Here is a 22535-nt window from a genome sequence, read left to right as displayed (position 1 = left end):
TGTAAGTCAATATCAAATTCAAAATCTTCTATACGAACTTCAAGACAGTCAGTTCTACTGGACGGAGCTGAAACTTCTAGAACTACCACAACCATTATCAAAAATGTACAAGTATTTATAAACAATTGTCTACGCAAAATGCTGAATGTCCGTTGACCGAAAACTATAAACAACAACGTACTATGGGAGAGAACAAACCAGTTTTGAGCCGAAAAGGAAATTAGGAAAAGATGTTAGGAGTGGACAGGAAATGCATTTTGGAAATCATCAAACTGCATCACGAGGCATGCGCTAACATGGAATCGTGAAGGGAAGCGGAAAAGAAGAAGATCAAAGAACAGACTGTTTCGAGAATTGGAGACAGTCATCAAATGGATAAATAGCAAGTGGAAATGATTGGTTGAGTAAGAGTTGGATAGAGACTGCTGCTGGTCGGCCTATGTTCCTCAATGAGTGTTAATAGGCTTAAATAAGTAATAATTTAATATAAAGAATAAGATATCGATTAAAACTGGTGATTACTTTACAGAGAAGATAGTTCTCAAATTACTACACAAAAATATTTGAAATCCTGAATACGTTGAAATTATTTTGAAAGATATATAGTTTACTAGGACCTGAATTAATATGATACCATGAAGGTTGTAGCTTTTCAGATAAAGTCCTACTATGTTTGTGATATTTTTATTTCAAAAATATCGGGGTAAATTTAAGAAAAAGGAGTTATATTTTAAACTTACAATGAAATTACTTTTTAATGATTTTGTTAGTATCAGAAGGATTTCAAGATATTTTAAGAGGTTTTACAGCGCTCTATTCAGATTTATAAAAAGTGATTTCTAGTTTTAGGTTGCAAATGGTTCACAGAAAACTACTCAGTTCTTTCATTGTTTTAATACCTTCACTTTATTTGTCATAACTTTAATACGAGATAAATCAGTCATTAGCACTGTGGGCATCTAGTGAAAGCAACTAAGTAATATATATTAGTGTTCAGACGGTTAGAATTAGAAACACTTTCAGTAGTGGCTTGAGCAAATAACTATTCTGTTAGTAATATCGTACGGTTTTACTTAATTATCTAAGTCGTCTTTTATTATCAGTAACTCTGGTATTATACAAAGTACTAATAATATGAGGTGATATATTAAAAGGTAAAAGTTTCATTAACAGTAAATAATTTAATACTGAGAATAAAATGACTGTATCTATTAAAAGCAATGAGAAAATATTGAGTGTTAATTCTTCTACTCTAATGGGACACTTTTTACATTCATTTAAGATTTTGATTCGGCAAATCAAACACGCTCTACAAATAATGAAAATATCATCCATATAGATGGAATCTCTCAATTATTGGGCATGAAACAATCAGCCAAGAGAGGACCCAATGGAGAACCCATTGGAACTCCATCCATTTGTCTATAGAAATTATCGTCAAATCTGAATTGCACATTGGTCGTACATCGTAGAAGTAGTTCTTTCAGATAATACGTTTTAAGTGAATATGAGACATTTTATCCACATTTTAGTTTACTATGGGGAGTTTGTGAAAGCTAATTATAGGGATAATTAGAAAGTCCAAGACAAACACAAAGCTTATCATCATTATTTAAGTTTTTGGACTTGAATCCTGGTGGGATTAGAAGTTAGCATTATTGAAAAGCCTCATAATAGAGTAGAGTATATGACTGTATCTCATGACTTTCAAAGAACATTAATCAGACAATTTTTGACAGATGAACATGTTGCATACTAATCTCAAACACTTTCTTGGTAACAATTTATTCACATTTCGTGTTGTAAACTATAAATTAGCTGATTCGTGGCATGATGAAATCAATTTTTGATGAGTACTTTAAAAAATCCATCAATGTTCAAAATTTTTTCCCTATACATTTGCTTAAGCTGAACAAAAAATGGGACTACTTTTTCTTCATGATCTAAAAGTTTCTACATTGAATTGTATTTAGATTTAATAACATTGTTTTGTAGATAGTGAATAGTGAATTAAAGGTTTAGTTTGTAGTGACCTACTTTTACCAAGAGAACGCGATCGATTTAATGGAAACAATCATTATTATAACCAATTGTACCAGTGATTGTTTTACTGTGCTCATTTGTTTAACTGTGCTAAAGACAGCCATATTACTGCTCCATTATCTTCCGATTGTGACCTTGCGCGGGTTCGGTTACGCTCGGTAACCACGCTTGTACTCCTTAGGTACGATCTCGGTATCCTTTCGATACCACAAGATCGACAACAAATATATCTCGAATACAGCCATCAACTGCTTTCTGATATTTGGCTTACGGTAGATTTTATCGGTTAACTGGCACGTAGTCTTCTTGTAGTGGTGTTCATAGTCAATCGCGACTCGACACCTCGCTACAAGTTAAAGAAAATAATCATTTCAAATGGTAACTGATTATAATGTATAAACCAAGTTGATCTTAAATGCTCCTGAAATGAAAATTGTACTATTGAATATTGTATTAATTAGTCCGGTCTATAAATTATGTTGATCTGAAATATGTAAGATATTTACGCAATGTATTTAAAACAATCTGACTGAATAGTCAATAAAATTTCTATGTAGTGGATTAGCTTCGTTAATCAATCACCTTAATAACAGTTATTATATAAATTTTAACAGTGTTTGAAATCAAAAGGCAATAAGAAGTGGCAACTACAGTTTATTAGCGAATAGCACAAATTACAAAGTTACAAGAACAGAGAGCGAATTTAAGGCAGAGAGGCGAATGTGTGTATACGAACAAATACACAGGCAAATTCATAGTCAAATCGAATCAAAGCGCAGCAAAGCAAGGCAAAGGCTAAAAATAGGATTCGAGTACATATATACATGGGAATGGACTCGTCGATCGACATTTAAGTGATTAACATTTCAGGTAGAGAGAGATTCGTGCGTAGGCTGTCATGTGATCAAGCGTACACGTATATACAGACAAGATAGTGATCATAAGAGTACAAAGAAATATGTGAATCTTTACCATTCGAATAACATTATCTGTTAAGCTAATAAAAGCGCTTATCAAAATTTAACCATAATTGAAATTAGTTGTAGAAGACTTGCTACATCTTCTCACAACTTAAATCCGCTTACGAATACACATAGCTTGTTATTCTAACACACGTTTTGTTACAAACCACATGTCCCATACGCACTACGTCAAATACTTACTTTAAACATTCTTAAAATGATTAGATGACCTGTTCAGTATATAGTTAACCGGATACTATGTACCTATCTAGATTCGATAATTCTGATATTTGATCATACTTTCTTGAAAAAGCTTGGATTAGATTATCGAGCGGAAAGTTAGATTTACTTAAAATTCAATCGCTGAAATTGTTATCATATATTCTTTCTCCTTAATGAACCAAATTAGTTTCATTAAGATATACCCTAATAAGTAGATGTGTGTAATCATTTTATTCAAAATGTACTACATCATATTGTTTCCGGTCTACTCCATTGTCTCATTATACTATCGAAACTAATTTTGTTGTTACAAAGATTAAATCTTTCAGATAATCGTTATTCAAACATAATTATTTGCCTGATTGAAATCATGAGTCAATTGAAGCTAGACCACCATGGAAAACCTGGAAGCACTGGACGGCCGTTTCATCCTAGTATGGGACTCCTCAGCAGTGCGCACTCACAATCCCACCTCCTGAAAATTCGAACCCAGGACCTGTCAGTTTCGCTCCAGGCGCTTAACCAACTAGACCACTGAGCTGGCATCCAACGGTGTTAATGTCTAACATCAACCAATCGACGAAGTTGCTCCACCGTACACCATTGTCTTCAGTGAGTTGATATCTCACAGCAGACCTGGTTGAACTCCACTGGTAAAATCTACACAAAACTCCTTTTGATAATAATTATTTTTCATTTGAGTTTTGCTTCATCACATCAACCCATTTAATATTATTATTCTTTTATATATCAGACTGATAGTTATTGTGTCCTATTATGTAAGAGAAAGAAATATTTCGTTAAAATCTTTCGTGATATCTCTTCTACATATGTGAAAATGTAAATAAATTACCAGTTGTCATTCTGATAACTAGATAACTGTTCGTGTACAAACATGTAACTAACGCGAAGACTAAACACGCCAAATGGAGAAAATGTCTTATCTATTCATGGATACAATGACTCTAATCAATAAGCTTTAAGTAGACTAACTTAAATATCTGTAAATTAGTAATAATAGTTTCTATTCTTTAGAAATTTTATTAGAAGTCTATGGTATTTCATTTTTACATGTATTATCAGTGTTAACTTCATTTTCATACAAAGGAAAATATGTTTATAGGAAAGACAAGTGAAGAAATATACAAATTTCTTTTTAGAAAAAAGAAACTAAGATAAGCTTCATTGAAGTTCAGTTACATCTGATCGTAAAGTGATTAACCGGACAGTAGGTTTACGTGTATTATTAGTATTATTATTAGCAAATTTAATCTCCCAACATGGTGTAATGACATGAATAAAACTTCGACGAAATTTAGCTCCCATTACACAATAAACAATAAAATTAACACTTGAATTAACTACAACTAAAAAATTACGTAATTCTGATAATGCACACCAACCATATGGTAAAACTTTTGGTGATACAATACCAAAATAAATATTAAATACTAATGCTGGTAATTGACATGCAATAAATACACCGACTACAACAATAATCATACGTGTTATACTTTTATCTGCTTGTATTGCTAATCGTGTTGGACCATATAATGTAAATGGAGTTTTTAATGATTTACATGATTTACAATGATCACTTCGTTGAAATCTCATTGGAAATTGTTTAGTAATTGATTTGTTTGATATTGTAGAAGTTTTTGCATAAATATTTGAATTCACATCAACTATTGTATTAGTATTACTATGTGGATTATCTAAATATTGTGTTGAATGTAATGTTTTACATACAGCAAAATCAGATCTACGCAATGCATACATTAAACGAATATTCATTACTAATAAGGCAATTAATGGTAATAAAAACATTACTAGTATATATCCCCATGTATAATAAACAAGACGAAATATTGAATGCCAATCGTATTGTATTGAATATTGTGAAAAATTTGATTCTTTTATTAATTCAGTTGTATTTACAGATTGTGTTGTAATTTCAAACCATCTTGGTATATTATAAACAATTGCACATATCATACAACAGCATACAACTAAACGAGATTTTGGTACAGATGATAATACATTTGCATGTAAAGGATAACATCCAGCAATATATCGTTCCACTGTTAAACTAACTGTAATCCATATTGCAGAAGTTTGTGCTGTTAATGCAATTGGATAAATGAAATGTGCTTGAATAAGTGCATAAATACGATGTGCTGTAGTTATATTATTGATTTTTGTATGATCCGTTATATTGTTTACTAATTTATTTAATGTGTTAACATGATCTACTGTTGAGGAATTATGCATTGATAGTAAAAATGATGAATTATCTTCTTCAGCAAAAGGATATTCAAAAAATAATACAACAGCACAAACCAGTAATAATATATCAAATACTGATAAACTGATTAAATAAATTGAAACTGGCGATTTCATACGTCGATTTCTTAATACAATAATAGATAGTACATTGCCAATTATACCCAAAATGACGATAAATGGTGCAATATGTGTGTTGAGGAATCGTAGACACAGGCTGAAATAATAAAAAATATTTATAAGAAACAATGAAATAACTGGAAGAAATTCATTTGTCTTATAGCAACTATCGTACAACCAATTTTGATTATGGTTAATTCCGGTTAAGCCCTTTTATTGACTTACTTAATAGACAATGTTATTTGAATAGTAATAATTCGTCTATTTCTTTGTACTTTTATGATCACTAGATCACATGACAGACTCTAGCTAAAATGTTGATCGCTTAAATATCACTCGATGATTCATTCTCTTCCCCATGTATATATGTACTCGAATCCTATTACTAGCCTTTGCTTTGTCTTGCTGTGCCCTGGTACGATTTGATTATAAATTTGCCTATGTATTTGCTGAAATACATTCATTCGCCTCTGCTTCAAATTCGCTTGATGTGCTTATAGTTTTGTGATCTACGCTGTCTGCTAATAAACTGTAGTTGCCGCTTCTTGTTGCCTTCTGATTTCAAACACCGTTGAGATTTATGTAATAACGGTTATCAAGGGGATTGATAAACGAAGTAAAGCCATTACAGTCTATTATATTAATAAAACATTTTCTAAACATTGTTTCTTACATGGTAATCATACCTGGAATTAAAATTGATGTTATGGTTTAGTTATTTCTTCAGTTTTGCGTTTATAACTCATGGCAGACAAAATATCAATAGTTGTAGTTGTCAAAACGTTTTCCATCAATTTAGCGAATATTACGAGTATTAGGTTTGACATACAAAAGTGTTCCAGACTGGGTAGAAATATTAATCTAATAATCCAGTGAACTAATTTTAATAAATACTTTTCCGAGTAAGTAGAGTATTTAAAGTGAATGATCGTTATCAGTGAAGTTTTCATCAAGCTATGCAGTTATAAGTTCAAACATGATAACTAATATGTTATGCGTCCACTCTCTAAATCTTAGGTTCTGGGTTAGCCTCCCGTGTATACGGTTGGTAGTGAGTGATGTTGAGGAGTCCCATACTGGGACGAAACGGCTACTCAGTGCTCGTAAGTTTTCATTGATGGTTTAACATTCATGATTTCAATGAAACTTAACTATCTCCACAACCCTCTACTTAGTATTATTCTACAATAGAAAGAACATTAACATTGGCCTTATTCATGGTATAAATTGAAAGTGACACATATCACGTCAATTGATTCTTAAGTACTACAAATTACTATCAAAACAAACTCACATCATTAGTATTTTTAAATAAGTATTGTACATGACGGATAAAAGCAAATAACCGCATTAAGGAGACGAGTTGTATTCAACAAGTTAAACTGATATGTTAGAATACAAAATCGTTATTGTGATACTACTACTAATGTAATGAACGAGAACACAGGTGGCGAGGATCAGATGCACAACATTACAGAATATCTTGATAAAATCTGAGAATCATACAGTAAATTCTTCATTTGCAATCTGTCAGACTAGACTGTTCCTTCGTTTACACACCAATCACTCTTTGTTCTTGTTCTATTTTGTTCAATCTTTTTAACATTCTCTCGCTAGGTATTCCATTTTCGGTTGGTGATACATACTACTTATATCTGTCGACATCAGTTGCACACACCACACTACTACAAACAGTCTCATATAACAAAAAATGTTTTCGTCATTTCACTTTTTCTTAGCATTAATATAAAATACCCGGATATGACATTGTTTCTAAATTAACCAGAATGTTACTGATAAAAATTAAAAGGACAAAGTATCATAATGTATCATGAATATAGAAAAGATCATACATCAATGAATTGATGTCTTTTCTCTTCATATAGAATCATAATATTCTTTACGAATTGTTTTGGTGTTATATGTTAATAGAAGGTATTGTTATCGTTAAAAACACGAATATAGAGGAAGTTGTAAGCTATAATGAAAATGATAGATAATAATACAGGTTTTCTTCTACAATGTAAATTATTAGAACCATATTATGCCGACTAAAATATTCAGAAAAATAACTGAATGAAATATGGAAAAAACAAAGAAATCAACAAGATTTTGGGTGAGACTATAATTTATGGACGAACCAATCAGATTGAGGATGACATGTCCTAGATTTTGGCACAAAATCCATTCACCCATTTGGCTAAATAGAGTTTTGACATGATAGCTGATATCAGTTCGTGATGAAAACCTTGAATCTAATTCTTAACCCCAAACCATCAACTGTAACTCATAATTCTGATTCCTCACACTGTTTTATTACCCTCATTTAGTAGATAGACACTCTCAAGGTCACTTTAGCGTCTCTCAAAGGTCGTTCATAAATTATAGTCTTACCAGATTGTGTTTATAAACGATTGGTATTATGTAACTTTTGTTGTTGTAAATACGTCTTATTCTTCATTTCAATAATTTTTTACATTTAATAGGTATTAATGTCAGTCATTATTATAAATTTATGAACAATATAAAACAAAGCTAAATCTTATAATGTTTAATAATTATTTAATTGAATGTCTAGGAGATATTGTAATGAACGAAAACACAGATTGGGATGACCAAGTGTAGGTTAACTCAAATATGATAGAGTTATTTGAGGAAAAAAGTCCGTTAATTATCTCAGACTTTATTGTTCCTTCATTTCCATACCAATTACTCTTTGTTCACATTCTCTTCTATTTGATATTCTCAACCTTCTACTACCAGGTAATCCACCTTCGGTTGATGTTACATACTACTTATATCTGTCGACATAAGTAGCATACATCACAATATGTTCAATTTATAACTGGCTTTTCTGTTAAAGTGATGCTAGTGTTCGAAAGAGTTGGCAGAAAACCTCTGACATCAGTTTCGTGCTAGCTACATTATTTAAGGTACTGATGTTCTGTTTTGGAATTGTAAAAATCATCACAGTCTGAGACTTTATTATTGAGCTTTTCAAACCTTTTCTACTGATAAGGTCATTAGCTAGTGACCAATGTCAATTTTGTCATGCCTATCAACGCAGATCAAATTCTTTCATTCAACTTGTGGTGTATTCACTAGTCTGAATATCTTTTCATCTCATGCACTGTACTGAAACGTTTGGTGGCTGTAGTCGAGTCAGTTTGATTAATAATAACATTGCAATTTGGTCGATGAAATTTTTAAGTATCAAATTACAAGACATATGTGATATTGGCCACAACCCAGTTATCAATCAATTGTACAAAGAACCAGCATCAGCCTGCAAATCAATAAAAAACATATGTTCTAGCTTACAGTTGAACATATCAGGTGATAGTCATATAAAACCATAAACTAAGTCATACCAAGAACCATTTGGCATAAGTCTTTAGTTCGAATCCAATGATCTACGTTTTCGGCTAATATTAGTTACCAACACTACCAGGTTCAGTGCAATAGATTAAACACGTTTTATTACAAGTATATTTGGACAATATTAGTAGACACATTTTATTAGAATTTCTCACATTTCAAGGACTTTAAACAATTTTATCAAAGAGGGATAAATATCAAAGCAAAATCAATAGACAATGAAATCAAATAGACTAGTACTCCTTCGATTTTACTGTAGGTCTAAATGGAATAAGCTAAGCAACAACATATGTCTAATTGCAAAAATCGCTAGAACCCCAACAAACAATTTATCAAGAGAAATTTAAGAATATTGAAACATTTAATAGGCTCATCTAAACACTCCATTAAATCTCACATACAATCCTTAGAAAAGACTAGGGAGATTTGAACCAACAACGACGAACTGATGATATCCTTCGATGTAGCAGCCTTATTCACTTCGATTAAAAATTGCTTAGCAAAGGAAACTCCACCCCTTCTCCTCATGAACGAAACAAATCTCAATAAATAGATGGAGCTTCAAAGTAAGAGTTTACTAGAATTAATCGATTTATGCTTAATAACACATTTTCAATGCAACAATAAAATTTACGAACAAACGTAAGGAACACTGATGAGGTCACCAATAACAGGGCTTATTGCAGAAGCAGTGATTCGGAGACTGGAAGCCTTGGTCTTATCAGAGACCAAGCCAAAAATTTGGATTTGTTATGTTGATAACACATTCGTCATCATTTAAGGGGACGTGTTGTAAAACGCCTATAATCTGATCAACAGCGTCTTCGATGACATAAAATTCACAATGGAAAAGGAGTTGGACCACAAACTTTCATTCTTAGGTGTACTGATCACCAGAACCGACATAGGATAACTGGAGAATCAGGTACACCGGAAGATAACACACACAGATCAGGTTTCCAACTACAGTAGCAAAAACCCAGTAACTCACAAAATCAACTGCGTACAAACTTTATTCATGAGGATGAAAACACACTGTAGAACACTAGCAGGGCGGAAAAATGAAGAAAAGTATGTAATCACTATACTTTGAAAGAAAAGTTATCCACACAGCATCAAAAAATATCAACCCGAGTCATCAACATTTACGAACTCATGTATAGAGACCAGCAAACGGATCATTCTACCATATTTAAAGGCCGAATCATAAATTACAACTAGATTACTGAAGCTGTTGGAAATAAGTGCAACACAAAAACCAGCAAAATCACTTCAATCTGTCCCTTGCAGACCAAAGAACGAAATGACAAAAAAAGAAAACTGAACGTCATTTACATAACAAACTGTTCGATTTCCGAAAAACACTATACCGGACAAAGGAGACGCCCCCTATTTGTTCACCTGCATGGACATCAATTAGCGGCCAAACTCCATGACAAATCTTCGCTTATATCAATGCGTGTAGATAGCTGTGGATACACATTCGACTAGAAAAAGGTTGAAATCTTGGATAGAGGACGTACTGAAAACAATATGGGAGTTTTTGGGATACTAAAAACACCAGAGAATTGTTAGAAGCTTGGCCAGCAACCAACAAACATTGCGAAATCAATCCAATCTATCGATCAATTGGAAAAATCATGGATAAATATAAGATCAAGACTCAGATCGAAGGAAGATAAAATCAAAATAAAGAGGTAGATAATAACAGGGTAAACGTCAATAATAACCAACCAACATCGAGGTTGATAGGACAAGCTGTAAATCATATATGGAGAAATTCGAATATTTCATTCCTCTTGGAAGATTGTGTTGATGATGTTGTTTAAAAAAACAATGAAATCTCCACGAACAAACCATCCAACTCGGAGCATGAAAATCCACCAAAACAAACGAATATACAAGTATATACATTAAACACAATGATTTATACCATAACTTTCTTTATAAACTAACATCAAAACTCAAGTGTTATAAGAAGCTCTTAGGAAGCGAAATGTGTGTGCTGGTTGTTTTCGAAGTGTTTACAATGACAGACCTGATTCTTTCATTCATCTCCTTACGAGCTCTAAAGGGAGCAAAAACAGCTATATCAAAACAACATCCGCCGATTCTGAGTACATATATATTTATATAATCATTAACAAAATGAGGAATTATTTGACTCATTATTTTTGAATGCCATTTTTACTCGACATTAATCTATATAACTTGACATAGCGATTATATAATTACTTATATAAGACTTGTATTAATAAGCTTATAAACACATACCACTTTTCAGTAAAACTATCGCCCTATTTATTTGCCTTTTGTTCAGCCAAAGTTTGTTCAAGTAATCCTATTTTAAATAGTACATTTTGTAATGATTATTTATGAAGTATATGCTTTAGTGGTTATAGTACATAAGGATTTTTATTGTGAATAAATGAGTACAATCAACTGATGTTTATTATTTTGATCAGTCACTTTGATCAGCCTATCACAAACATTTAGGTCTATGTTTTCTTATAAAATGATAAATGCTAAAAAATTAATCTGTACTTGTATAGATAATTAGAGTTTAAAATAATTATGTATAATGTGCATACATTCATTGGGACTTAATAGTCATATCATTTATAGTATACAAGTGGTTTTATGATTTGTCACCCGAGTTTATAGAAGTGCGAAAAGCCTGATTCATATAAAACTGAATATTGCATTATAATTGAGATCACGACTAAAATTCTAGTATGGGACTCCTCAGCTGTGCACATCCACACTCCCACACACATGATTCAAGCTCAGGACCTTCAGTCTCTTACGTGAACGCCTAACCTGTAGACTATTTATTTTAGATATATACAACACAAACAGAAAAACACGAGATTCAAGTAGTTCTATCAATCTTCATACTATTGATTATATTTAGGAATGACGACCATTGAATTCTGATCCATAGTCTAACAGTGATTTGCTCACCTTCAGGATTTAGTCATTAATTCAATGTCTGTCTTCGAATTGAATGTGACAGACTCAGGAGTTCCAAACTAAATTGAAATAGCCATCTTAAAATTCTTGCTTTTCGACGATTCTTTAATTAAAATCAGTCTGTGACACTAACTTTCTTCAAACGCTAGTTTCCCAATAAGATCACAGTTACAAATGTTAGTCAAACAATAAAACATCATAGCTCTTTAAAACAATAGGCAGATTCAAGTATGGGTTTTAAACAAAAGAACACAAATGTAACGTTATTAAATCAATTAGAAGTCAATAATTTGTGGAAGGATTATTAACTTATCTTTCATTATTTTAATTGAATTAACATCCATTTCGCAAATTATATCCGCGCGACCATCGTAACCAATGATTGGAGACTCTGGGCAACATCCCTCAGAATTGATCACGATGGCTTAGGTGTAAGCACTCTTTGTCTTCTATTAAACCGTGAGATTAAAAATTACTTTATACCTTTCTTTCTATAAACTAATTCTTCCTTACTGTTTTTATCCTCATTCACAATGTTTCTTTTATATATATTACTACCATTGAAGTAACTTCTTCTATGATTTTGGTGTTCATCTTATTGTGCTAATGAGGTAATGGCAGCTTGGACCGATGTATAATTTGTGCCTGATCCTTCGTTGTAGATGATTGACTGACTCACAATATAGTTTAATTTTCAGAATATGACAACCGCTCATGTTATGCACATTTTACAGATCCTGTTATGTAAATTTTTTCAATTATAAATCAAATTAAAATAAGATTCAGTTCAGTAATTTTTATAGTCGAAAGGAAACGCCTACGTGATGTTTATTAATTTAAACATCTAAAAGAAAATAGATTGATTTCATTTTCTGACATGAACATGATTTATAATGATAGAAGGTTATGTCGGAAATAGTTAATGTTTACAATGTACTTTAGTCGATACGAACTTAGTTGGTTAGCATTTTATTAAATGAAAGTATCAGAAAAGATTTACTGCTTTCATTAGAGATACTCATTTTAAAAAAATAAGTAGTAGTCTGTGATAGAAACTATAGAATTCAAAAGTTTATCATAAGTATCACCGAATTCTTATTCATGACCAATAGTGTCAGAGGATTCTCGAAATTATCATGAAAAGTTGTGGCTATTGAAGTTCTGTTGTATTGAATTCGAGACAAATATCACCAACGTCTATGAATAATGATAGGGTAGTTTCGGTGACTGATTTAAATTGTACACGAAAACCATCGTAAGCTGGTTCGGTAGTTATAAAGTTAGGCACTTAGGAGACCTGATTGTTTTAGGTTCGATCCGTGATAAGATGCTAGAGCGCACTTCTGGAGAATAATTTACTACGACGAAACATTTTCCAAACGCTTCCTAGTTTTCAGTGAAGTAAACTATGAAATTCAGTGATTTCCGCAACACCATAATAAACAAAATTTTCTTGGTGGAAATTTCTTCGATTGAAGTGAATTAAGTTCACTGTTGTGTTCAGCAGTTTGATCTTAGGAGTATCGGAGGACATCTCAAAGAGGTTTAATAAGCACAGTATGTGTTTATTTCACTAAACGATAGTAAAAAATCAAGGCGGCGATAACGAAAGTCGACCAACTAATATATCAATTGTAGTTCTGCATAAATAGGCTTGACGACTAAACAATTGAAAAGAAAAACGAAAGTGTCGAATCAAGTACTATGATTTAATATTTGTTTAACCATTATTTTGTCGAGCGTAACAAAATATAGGCGCGTGTGCAATTAGATAATTATTTTTTTTATATCCACATATACTTCTGACAGGTTCAGTTTAGTTACTTGCCAGGACGATTATTGTGATCCACATTATAACCTAAGTCAACATATGCTCATAGGATTTAATTACAAATGATTTACATGCATGTACATATTTTTGTATATCGTAATTTGCAAACATTTAAATTCAAGTGAGGCGAATTCGTATTAAAACGGAATTCAATATTTAAAAATGGTTGGATAACTGTTAAGTACAGAGTTGTTTTCATGAGAACTTTTGTCTCCAAAAGTTTTAATGTACCAGAAGACGCTAGGGGTAGGTTATCAAGGGAAACGTTGAGATTATTTGATTTCAGTCATCGAAACTTTTACGTATATTATTTCATTTTCTTAAGATGTCTTCTGCTTATTTAGAACCCAACTATCACAAAACTAATTGTTTCAAATATTGGTGTAATTTCTTTAAGTTGAATGAATCTTTCGCTTTTGTAATCGACAACATCATGAAAGAAAACTTGATTTTATAACTACACTAAATGAGCATTAACTTCTTTTAGTAAACTGAGATGTGAATGATTTCCATCAGATATCTATTAGGTTTATCACATATATAAGGATGCTCTTGTAGATTGAATTTCCGATTTTGAAATTATTCACCATGATGATGATTATTTTAATTGATTAATATTGTGTTGCGTGTGTGCTGCTGATGTGCTACAGATGTAAGTAGTATGTAACACTAATCGGAAGTGGAATACTTGGCAGCAGAAGGTTAAGAAGATCGAAGAAAATAGAGTAAGAACAGAGAGTGATTGGTGTGTAAACGAAGGAACGGTCAAGTCTGACAGATTGCAAATGAAGAATTCACTGTATGACTCTCAGATTTTATTAAGAGTGTTCACATACATTTTGCCGTCCCCAATGATGTTTTCCTTCACTTCAATATAATTACCATTAAATTAAAATGTTAAAACAAAATGATCAGTTTGATTTTTATTCCAGTGAGAAATAATTCATCCGGTATTTTTACAAATTTTTATTTCCAGATGACTGGAACAACAGAATTGTGAACGATTTTTTCACAACATTATGTGAGTAGTTTTTCTTCGTTTATCAAATTCAAATAATTTCAGTATAATCAAGTGGTAGAGATGACTATAGAATTTTTGAAACGTTATTTCACTGGGATCACTCTTTGAATTTAGTAATTTCCTCGCCAAAGTTTCCAATGATTCCAGTTTTTCGTTTTTTTCTTCTTAGAATTTATGATTCTATTGATTAGCATATGTTTTACTATGATATTTTAAGGGTATTTTGTTCCCTGAGTTATACGATCCAATGATGAAACTTTCATTATTTCTTCAGTACCTACCGCAATAAGAAGTACCTGACAAATAACTAGCTTCATAATATGTTGACTTATGATTTGATTAGCTATTGTCCACAGGTGAGCGGTTATTTTTTGTGTGTTGGTTTTACTACAATATTTTGTTACCCTATCTTCAAAGGTCTTGGAACAAATCTTCTGCACAAAGTTTTAACTTCCTTCTCAATGTAATAATCAAAGAAAAAGAGGGTAGAAACTAGTACCACTTATTGTAATTGAAGTCGAAGTTTAGAATTATTACTTTGCTTTGTAGATACTTGAATACTGTTAGTACCGTAGTAAACTAATTACTTCTATTATTCACACGACTTAGAACGAAAACTATTTTGGAGCCATTGGATTTTTTTATATTTACCGGTAATTGCTGTAACAAGTGGATATTAGGTGATAGTTAAAATTTTAGTCAAAGATATAATGTTTATTATTTTAGCGCCTGGAAGCCGATTTAAACTAGGCCATCATTGAAAACCTTGAAGCACTGAACGGCTGAGAATTCTATATTGTACCAATCTATAATATTGAATAAAGCCATCAATAATAATAATAAGTTTCGTCGTAGTATGGCACTTAGATAGACTCGCTGATTCAACTTTTAAAATACTAAAATCTCCACAAATCCTCATACTGAAAATAAATTAGTGTCACATATGATTGAGTATAATTCTTCACCTTCCTTTACGATTACCTGATTCACTTTTTTGATGTCATTAACCGATCAAAGTTAGACCATCATTGAAAACGTAGAAGCACTAAACGGCCGTTTTGTCCCATTATGGGACTTCTCAGTAATGTGAATCCGCGATCCCGTACACGGTATTTGAATACAGGACCTTCGGTGTATGCAATTAACGCTAACAGATATAAGCATTATGTAGCAGCAATCGGGAGTAGAATGCCTGTCAAAAGAAGATTTAACTGAAGAGAATGGAAAGGGAAAGAGAGAGCAATTGTAATGACAACAGAATTGGAAGAATCATGAAGTATCTAAAGAACGACCAAAGGAAGATGTACAAATAATGCATTTATTGTATGGTTTTCATACTTTACAAAGGCACCATATAATTTTGCATAAAACAGTAAATTGGTATTCCCCATCTGAGTTCTCGTTCACTACAATAGTTGTACTACAAAATAAATGCTTATCATACTGAACAGTTGATATCTATGGTTTATCAGATAACTAACCACAATATGGAAGAAAAAAGTAATAACTCATGATCCCTTAGAGATACTTTTATGGACGAATCTTTTAATTATATATATATATATATATATATATATATATATATATATATATATATATATATATATATATATATATATATATATATTTAACGATAAAAACAGAATACCATATTTTGATTAATTGCAGTCTTAAAACATCAATGAGAAGATTCAAACAAACAGTATATGTGAATTAAAACTAAAATTTAACCCCACTTCACAACTCAGCGGCTATCTGAACTCATTAGTTGAATGGATGGTGCGATGGAGGTTGGAGCAAATAGTACTGGGTTTAAGTCCCGAAGTGAACATCAACTGTGGAAAACAAATGTGTTCATCTGACTAGTCTCAAATGTGCGTACTAGATTTCACTGCTGGCCACCATGCATCTTTGCTTCAAAATAAGATGATCTGGCTCTCCTATCGCAACTGCAGCAGCAAATACAGGAGAAAACGACCAGTATAGCAGCAGCCTCAGCAGCTGTAGGTTTCGACATACACAAAGGGAAAAGCAAGATTCTCCGATACAACACAGCATGCACCAATCCAGTCACAATTGACGGAGAAGATTTGGAAGATGTAAAAACCTTTACATATCTGGGCAGCATCATTGATGAACACGGTGGATCTGATGCAGATATGAAAGCGCGGATCGGTAAAGCAAGAGCAGTATATCTACAACTGAAGAACATTTGGAACTCAGAGCAACTGTCAACCAACACCAAGGTCAGGATTTTCAATATAAATGTCGACACAGTTCTACTGTATGGAGCGGAAACCTGGAGAACTACGAAAGCCATCATCCAGAAAATACAGGTGTTTATTAACAGTTGTCTACGCAAAATACTTCGGATCCGTTGGCCGGACACTATTAGCAACAACGTACTCTGGGAGAGAACAAACCAGATCCCAGCGGAGGAAGAAATCAGGAAGCAGCGCTGGAAGTGGATAGGACACACATTGAGGAAAGCACCCAACTGCGTCACAAGACAAGCCCTCACATGGAATCCTCAAGGCCAAAGGAAAAGAGGAAGACCAAAGAACACATTACGCCGAGAAATGGAAATAGACATGAGAAAAATGAACAAGAATTGGATAGAACTAGGAAAGAAGGCCGAGTGGGACAGAGTGAGTTGGAGAATGCTGTTCGGTGGCCTATGCTCCAATAGGAGTAACAGGTGTAAGTAGGTAAGTAAGTAACAATAGTAATTGATGTGTTTTCTAAATGACCATAGAGTGTTTACATGGCAATATAAATGATGTACATAGAGTTTCGATGTACTTAACCACTGTTTGTAAAAAGAAATGAATTGAAAGTACAATCTTACTATTCACATAAAGCAACTTAACAAAATTAAAATTATAGTTATTAAGTGAAGTTATTTTTTTAGAAAATTCACTCTTTTTGTGCTTAAACACAAAGTTCAAACGCATGAGAATTATCATCAAACGATCATCGTGAATATTTAAAATCCATCAAACCTAACTTAAATAGTGGATAGCAATAAAATTCAGGGCGAGCGTTTCACTTTACTTGAGGTTTGTCAGCTAGTTATAAGTTCAGCTCAATGTTATTATTTACAACAGAACTCTAACTGAATATCGAGGTAATCCGTTCAGGATGTACATATACCTAAAAGAGATTGATCGATTAAGATCTTTATGAACAATAACGGGAAGATTTAAACAACCCTTACCAATAAATAAATAATATAACTTCAAAAGTTTTCAGTAAGCTTTGAAATAGTATAAAAATAATTTATTGTTATATTAGTTGTTTGAATATTCCCATTGATGTTTAGGACTACAATCGATCAATCTCTTATTGACATATTTGCATCCTATGGGAATTACTTTGATACTGCCTTAAGTCATAAGCACTATAGGAGACTAATCAATTTTATTTTTAAACATCAATGGGAAGATTCAAACAAACCGATACAGTAATGGGTTAAAACTTCACCACACTGCGCAAGCTGATGGCTATCTGGACTCAGTAGCTAAGTGAATAACGTGTGAGCGATTGAAGAGAACGGTGCTGAGTTCGAGTTTCGGAGAGAACATCAGCTCTGGAATGCAGATACATCCAGCTGACGGGTCCCAAAAAGAATGAAACGGGTATCCTCGATTCCACTGCTAGCCACCGTTATCTCCGCGTTTATAGTATAAAAATATTTTGCGAAATATTATTTATTATAAAATCACACTTCAAGTGAATCATATAAAACGGAATATTTTCGACACGTAGGCTTTTTTATGGAAGGAAGTATTCACTTTATTTACAGTTGTATACAAAATAAAGACACATGGAAAAAACTATTTTACTGTTTTTCCTACTAACAGATTTTTTTCAAACTTAGATTTCCCTCTTGCTTCATCCCCATATGCATATGAAAATAACATTTGGTCAATCATATTAGTTTATAAATGAATTATAACAATGATGCTTTTATTATACACATGATGAAATTGATAACGATAGTAACTGTAATCATAAAATTACAGGTAATTTACAGGTGATATAAACAATAGAGTCTGTCTAATACATTAAGCACACTTGTCAAACTTTCTATCAATGTAGGCAAGTAGGATTATCAACTATAATAATATGATAGGATAGATTATTTGGATAAATAAACTTGAACATAAACGAAATAGAGAAAATATGTTGGAAAGAGAAACAAGTAAGTAAAATTGGGAAGCTGATATATGTGTTGAGTTTAGACACATTAGAACTGGTAATGAGAATTTCAACAATATTCACTACTTATAAAACATGTTTTCTGAAATTAGTAGAAGCATACAAAAAAGGTGAATTATTTCAGACTATTATAGGGCAAATGATATGATAAAGTCTGAATAGACTTCATCCGATCCTCTTTAAACTAACAAAAAGGACTAATTACACCTTAACTAAGTTACGGAATAGAATAGTTGATGCAAATATCTCCAAAAAAGGAAATTATTTGAGGAGTCCCACAATAGGACAAAACGGCCGTCCAGTGCTTCCAGGTTTTCCATGGTGGTCTAACTTCAATTGACTCATGATTTCAACTGTTGAAATTACTACAATCTCCACAAAACACCTTCTGATACTAACTATTTGATTATTGTTATTGAAGAACCTAAAGCATTTAGTTAGGACTGACATTAGACTGTAAAGTATTAGAAAATACTATCAACCTTGAAAATATCTAACCGGATCTCTTTATTCCTCTTTTCTACATCTATACAGAACACCTCTCGATAATTGCGTTTTATAGGTATTGTCATGTATCAACTATTGAACTCTGAGTTTGATTTTTCAAGTTTTCAACTGTTCAAATATTCCCATTATGTTAGGACTTTGATAAAAATCTCACACGGAGCAGTTCAGAGAGCTTTTGGTCAATGAAAGTCACAATTAATGATTCCCCTTCAACCGGTGCTTATATTAAGAACAGAAGCTGAATAACTTAGAATAATCACCTTGCATATTTGATAATTCCGCTGCTTCTGCAGATCAAGCTAAATTACCTTATGTTTTAGGGATTTTTATTTTCATGGCTAAAGAAAGTTGTGGTTCAGATGGATATTCTACTGAATTATGGATGTGAACTTATAACTTCAGAGTTTAATGAGAATTTATTGAACAGAATACTAGTTGGTTGTTTTTGTCATATAACGATCTCGATTTGGTTACCATTGAAAACCAGTAAACGTGAATAAGATCATTCGGTGACAGAGACAACTTACAGGTTGAAGCATTTTAAACAAAACTCTTCTTCTTCCATATATCTGTGTTTTCGAGTAATTTTTTATCAACATGAGTGAACATTCACTGTGGTTAGCATAGAAGTTGTTTAGAAGAATGAGACGAAGAAAGTAAAATATATTTGATCTATTGAGGGATTGACAGAAGGTTTGAACCTAATCGGGAAATCCAAACGTCTTGGTTACAACTAAAAAATAATCGTAACTAATGGATAATGACTTAAGATGACAGGACTCATTGTCAGATGCTTTATTTCAGACATCTCAGTAGTTGATCTCCGTTAATTAATTTTCCATGATTTTTATTTTTTCCTACCGAACCAAATCGTTAGTATTAAAGAGGTAGGTGGGTTTTATATAATTTACAACTCTTTCGACTTCGGGTGTGTACTTTTTTCGGTAGCCACACACTAGAATGAAACAGTTGTAAAATGCTTCTTTGTTTTTGATTGTTATTTAATTGAAACCAATTCGGGATTTAAACTATAAGTATATTCTTAACTTTCGGCCTTTTCTATCATGATTATTGATATTAATTATATTATCGTTTATTTTCATTATGCTTATTTCCTACTTTCTGTATTGACGTGGATAGTAAAATCTTGTATTGTCTCAATGATAAGATACGTTCTACATTTTCAATAATTGAATGACTGACAGATAACCACCAGAGAAATCGCAACAGTACTATTATTATTCGTCCACGGACCAACTTAATTGTATGAATATTTGAATGAGAATTATCGCTCATAAATACACGGCTGCACATACACTTAATGTAATCCATAGTCATAAGAAGTAATCAGTAATCCCAAATATGATTGATATGATCCAAGATCTGTATTCAGAATAATCGCATAATGTAAATATCAGTATGAGCTGTAAACGTGTAGTGAGCGAGAAGATGGGTGGGGAAAACCAATTTATTGTTTAACCCAAAATTACAGAGTGATTTTATAAAATATGATAACCACACATTTTATACAATATTTGCACATCTTCCTTCACTTATCCTTTGCGTGCTTCATGAGTCTTTCACCTCTGTTGTCATTGTAATTGCTCTCTACTTTATCTTTCTATTATTTTCAGTTGAATCTTTTCAATCTTCTCCTGGCAGGCATTCCATTACCGATTTGTATTACATACTATTTATATCTGTCAACATAATTAGTATACACTAGAAACGTAGATAGGAAATATATTAGATTACTGATATCACGTCAGTTGATAACCGAGAATGAGAAGTGTGTGCAGCATTATATTTATGACCGATAATTAGTGTATCATATCAGAAGAGAACAAAACGGTTACGAAACAACAAGGTTAGATTTAATTAACAGTTATACAGTCAATAATGGTAATTGCGCAAATTATATGAAACTATGACAAGTGTGAATAATAACAAAAACTACTTACAAGACAATTTCATGTTAACTATCTCCACAGGAGTAAACAGAATATGAGACAGACCATTTAATACAATTTTTTTATCATCAATTACAGAACTGCAAGAAAGTCTATATATTAGTTCAGTTCATCATAATAAGCACCCTTGAATTTAAATGTTTGTTAGTTAACTGCCTTAAATGAAAAGAGGAAGGTCAAAGAACACATTACGCCGAGGAATAGAGACAGGCATGGGAAGAATGGAAAACGATTGGATAGAATTAGAACGGAAGGCAGAGTGGGTTGGAGAATGCTGGTCGGCGGCCTATGCTTGATTGGGGGTAACAGGCGTAAGTAAGTGAGTAAGTAAGTTAACTACTTAGGCGTAGATGATATTGGGAATCTGTGTAGTTTTAATTCTAAACAACCAGTGCTACTTTAGAATAGTTGTTTGAATTTAGCCGGTGGATTTTATCGACGTTATTTAAAGTAGACATTTCGATAATACAAAAACTATGAAATTTCATTTATTATCGTTGTACAAAGGATCAGAATTCAGAGAGAGAGATCGAGGGAGAGATATCTAATTATTGTGATACAGGATAAATTTTTTAATCAATAAATAACCCCAAAAGTATTATAGCTAACCAATAATAATCTTAAGTAAGCATTCCTCACTTAAGTTCAGCCCCCAAATGCCCTGGTACGTCAGGGAGTGAGGAGAGTCAGCTCTTCCTCTCGAAATGCTCTCAAGTGGCCACGTGCATACATCCACTGTCAGAAAAGTCCTACTCACTACCTTTTCGTGGCGGGGGTGTTCTTTACGAAATTGAGAGGACGAAAAGCGAATGTCTGGCGCTTTAACCGGGTTGATAGAAATGGAGGATCCACCTAGGAGAGTTGGAAAGCCCTGATTCCAAATCAGTGGTGTACATGGGCTCCAATATCCTGAGGGAACAAATGGTGTATGAACCAATTGTTGGCCACTGGCTACCATGGGAGTGAATCACCTGAAGTTTCTTCACTGCTCTGTGGATCAGACT

General features: G+C 32.6%; 1 protein-coding gene across 1 annotated transcript in view; it reads right to left on the bottom strand.

Annotated features, from left to right (window-relative positions):
• Positions 1-4133: 4133 nt before the first annotated feature.
• MS3_00002286 (uncharacterized protein) overlaps positions 4134-22535 on the bottom strand; it is a 33741-nt gene continuing 15339 nt past the window's right edge. The window contains exon 2 of the mRNA XM_051209859.1: positions 4134-5727. Within this exon, the coding sequence (XP_051075331.1) occupies positions 4410-5727 (1318 nt within the window). The 3' untranslated portion in view covers positions 4134-4409. The remainder of the gene's footprint in view (positions 5728-22535) is intronic.

The sequence above is a fragment of the Schistosoma haematobium genome, chromosome 1 (genome assembly GCF_000699445.3).
Source record: "Schistosoma haematobium chromosome 1, whole genome shotgun sequence".
Taxonomy (NCBI): domain Eukaryota; kingdom Metazoa; phylum Platyhelminthes; class Trematoda; order Strigeidida; family Schistosomatidae; genus Schistosoma; species Schistosoma haematobium.
This window is presented reverse-complemented; position numbering and strand designations above follow the sequence as displayed.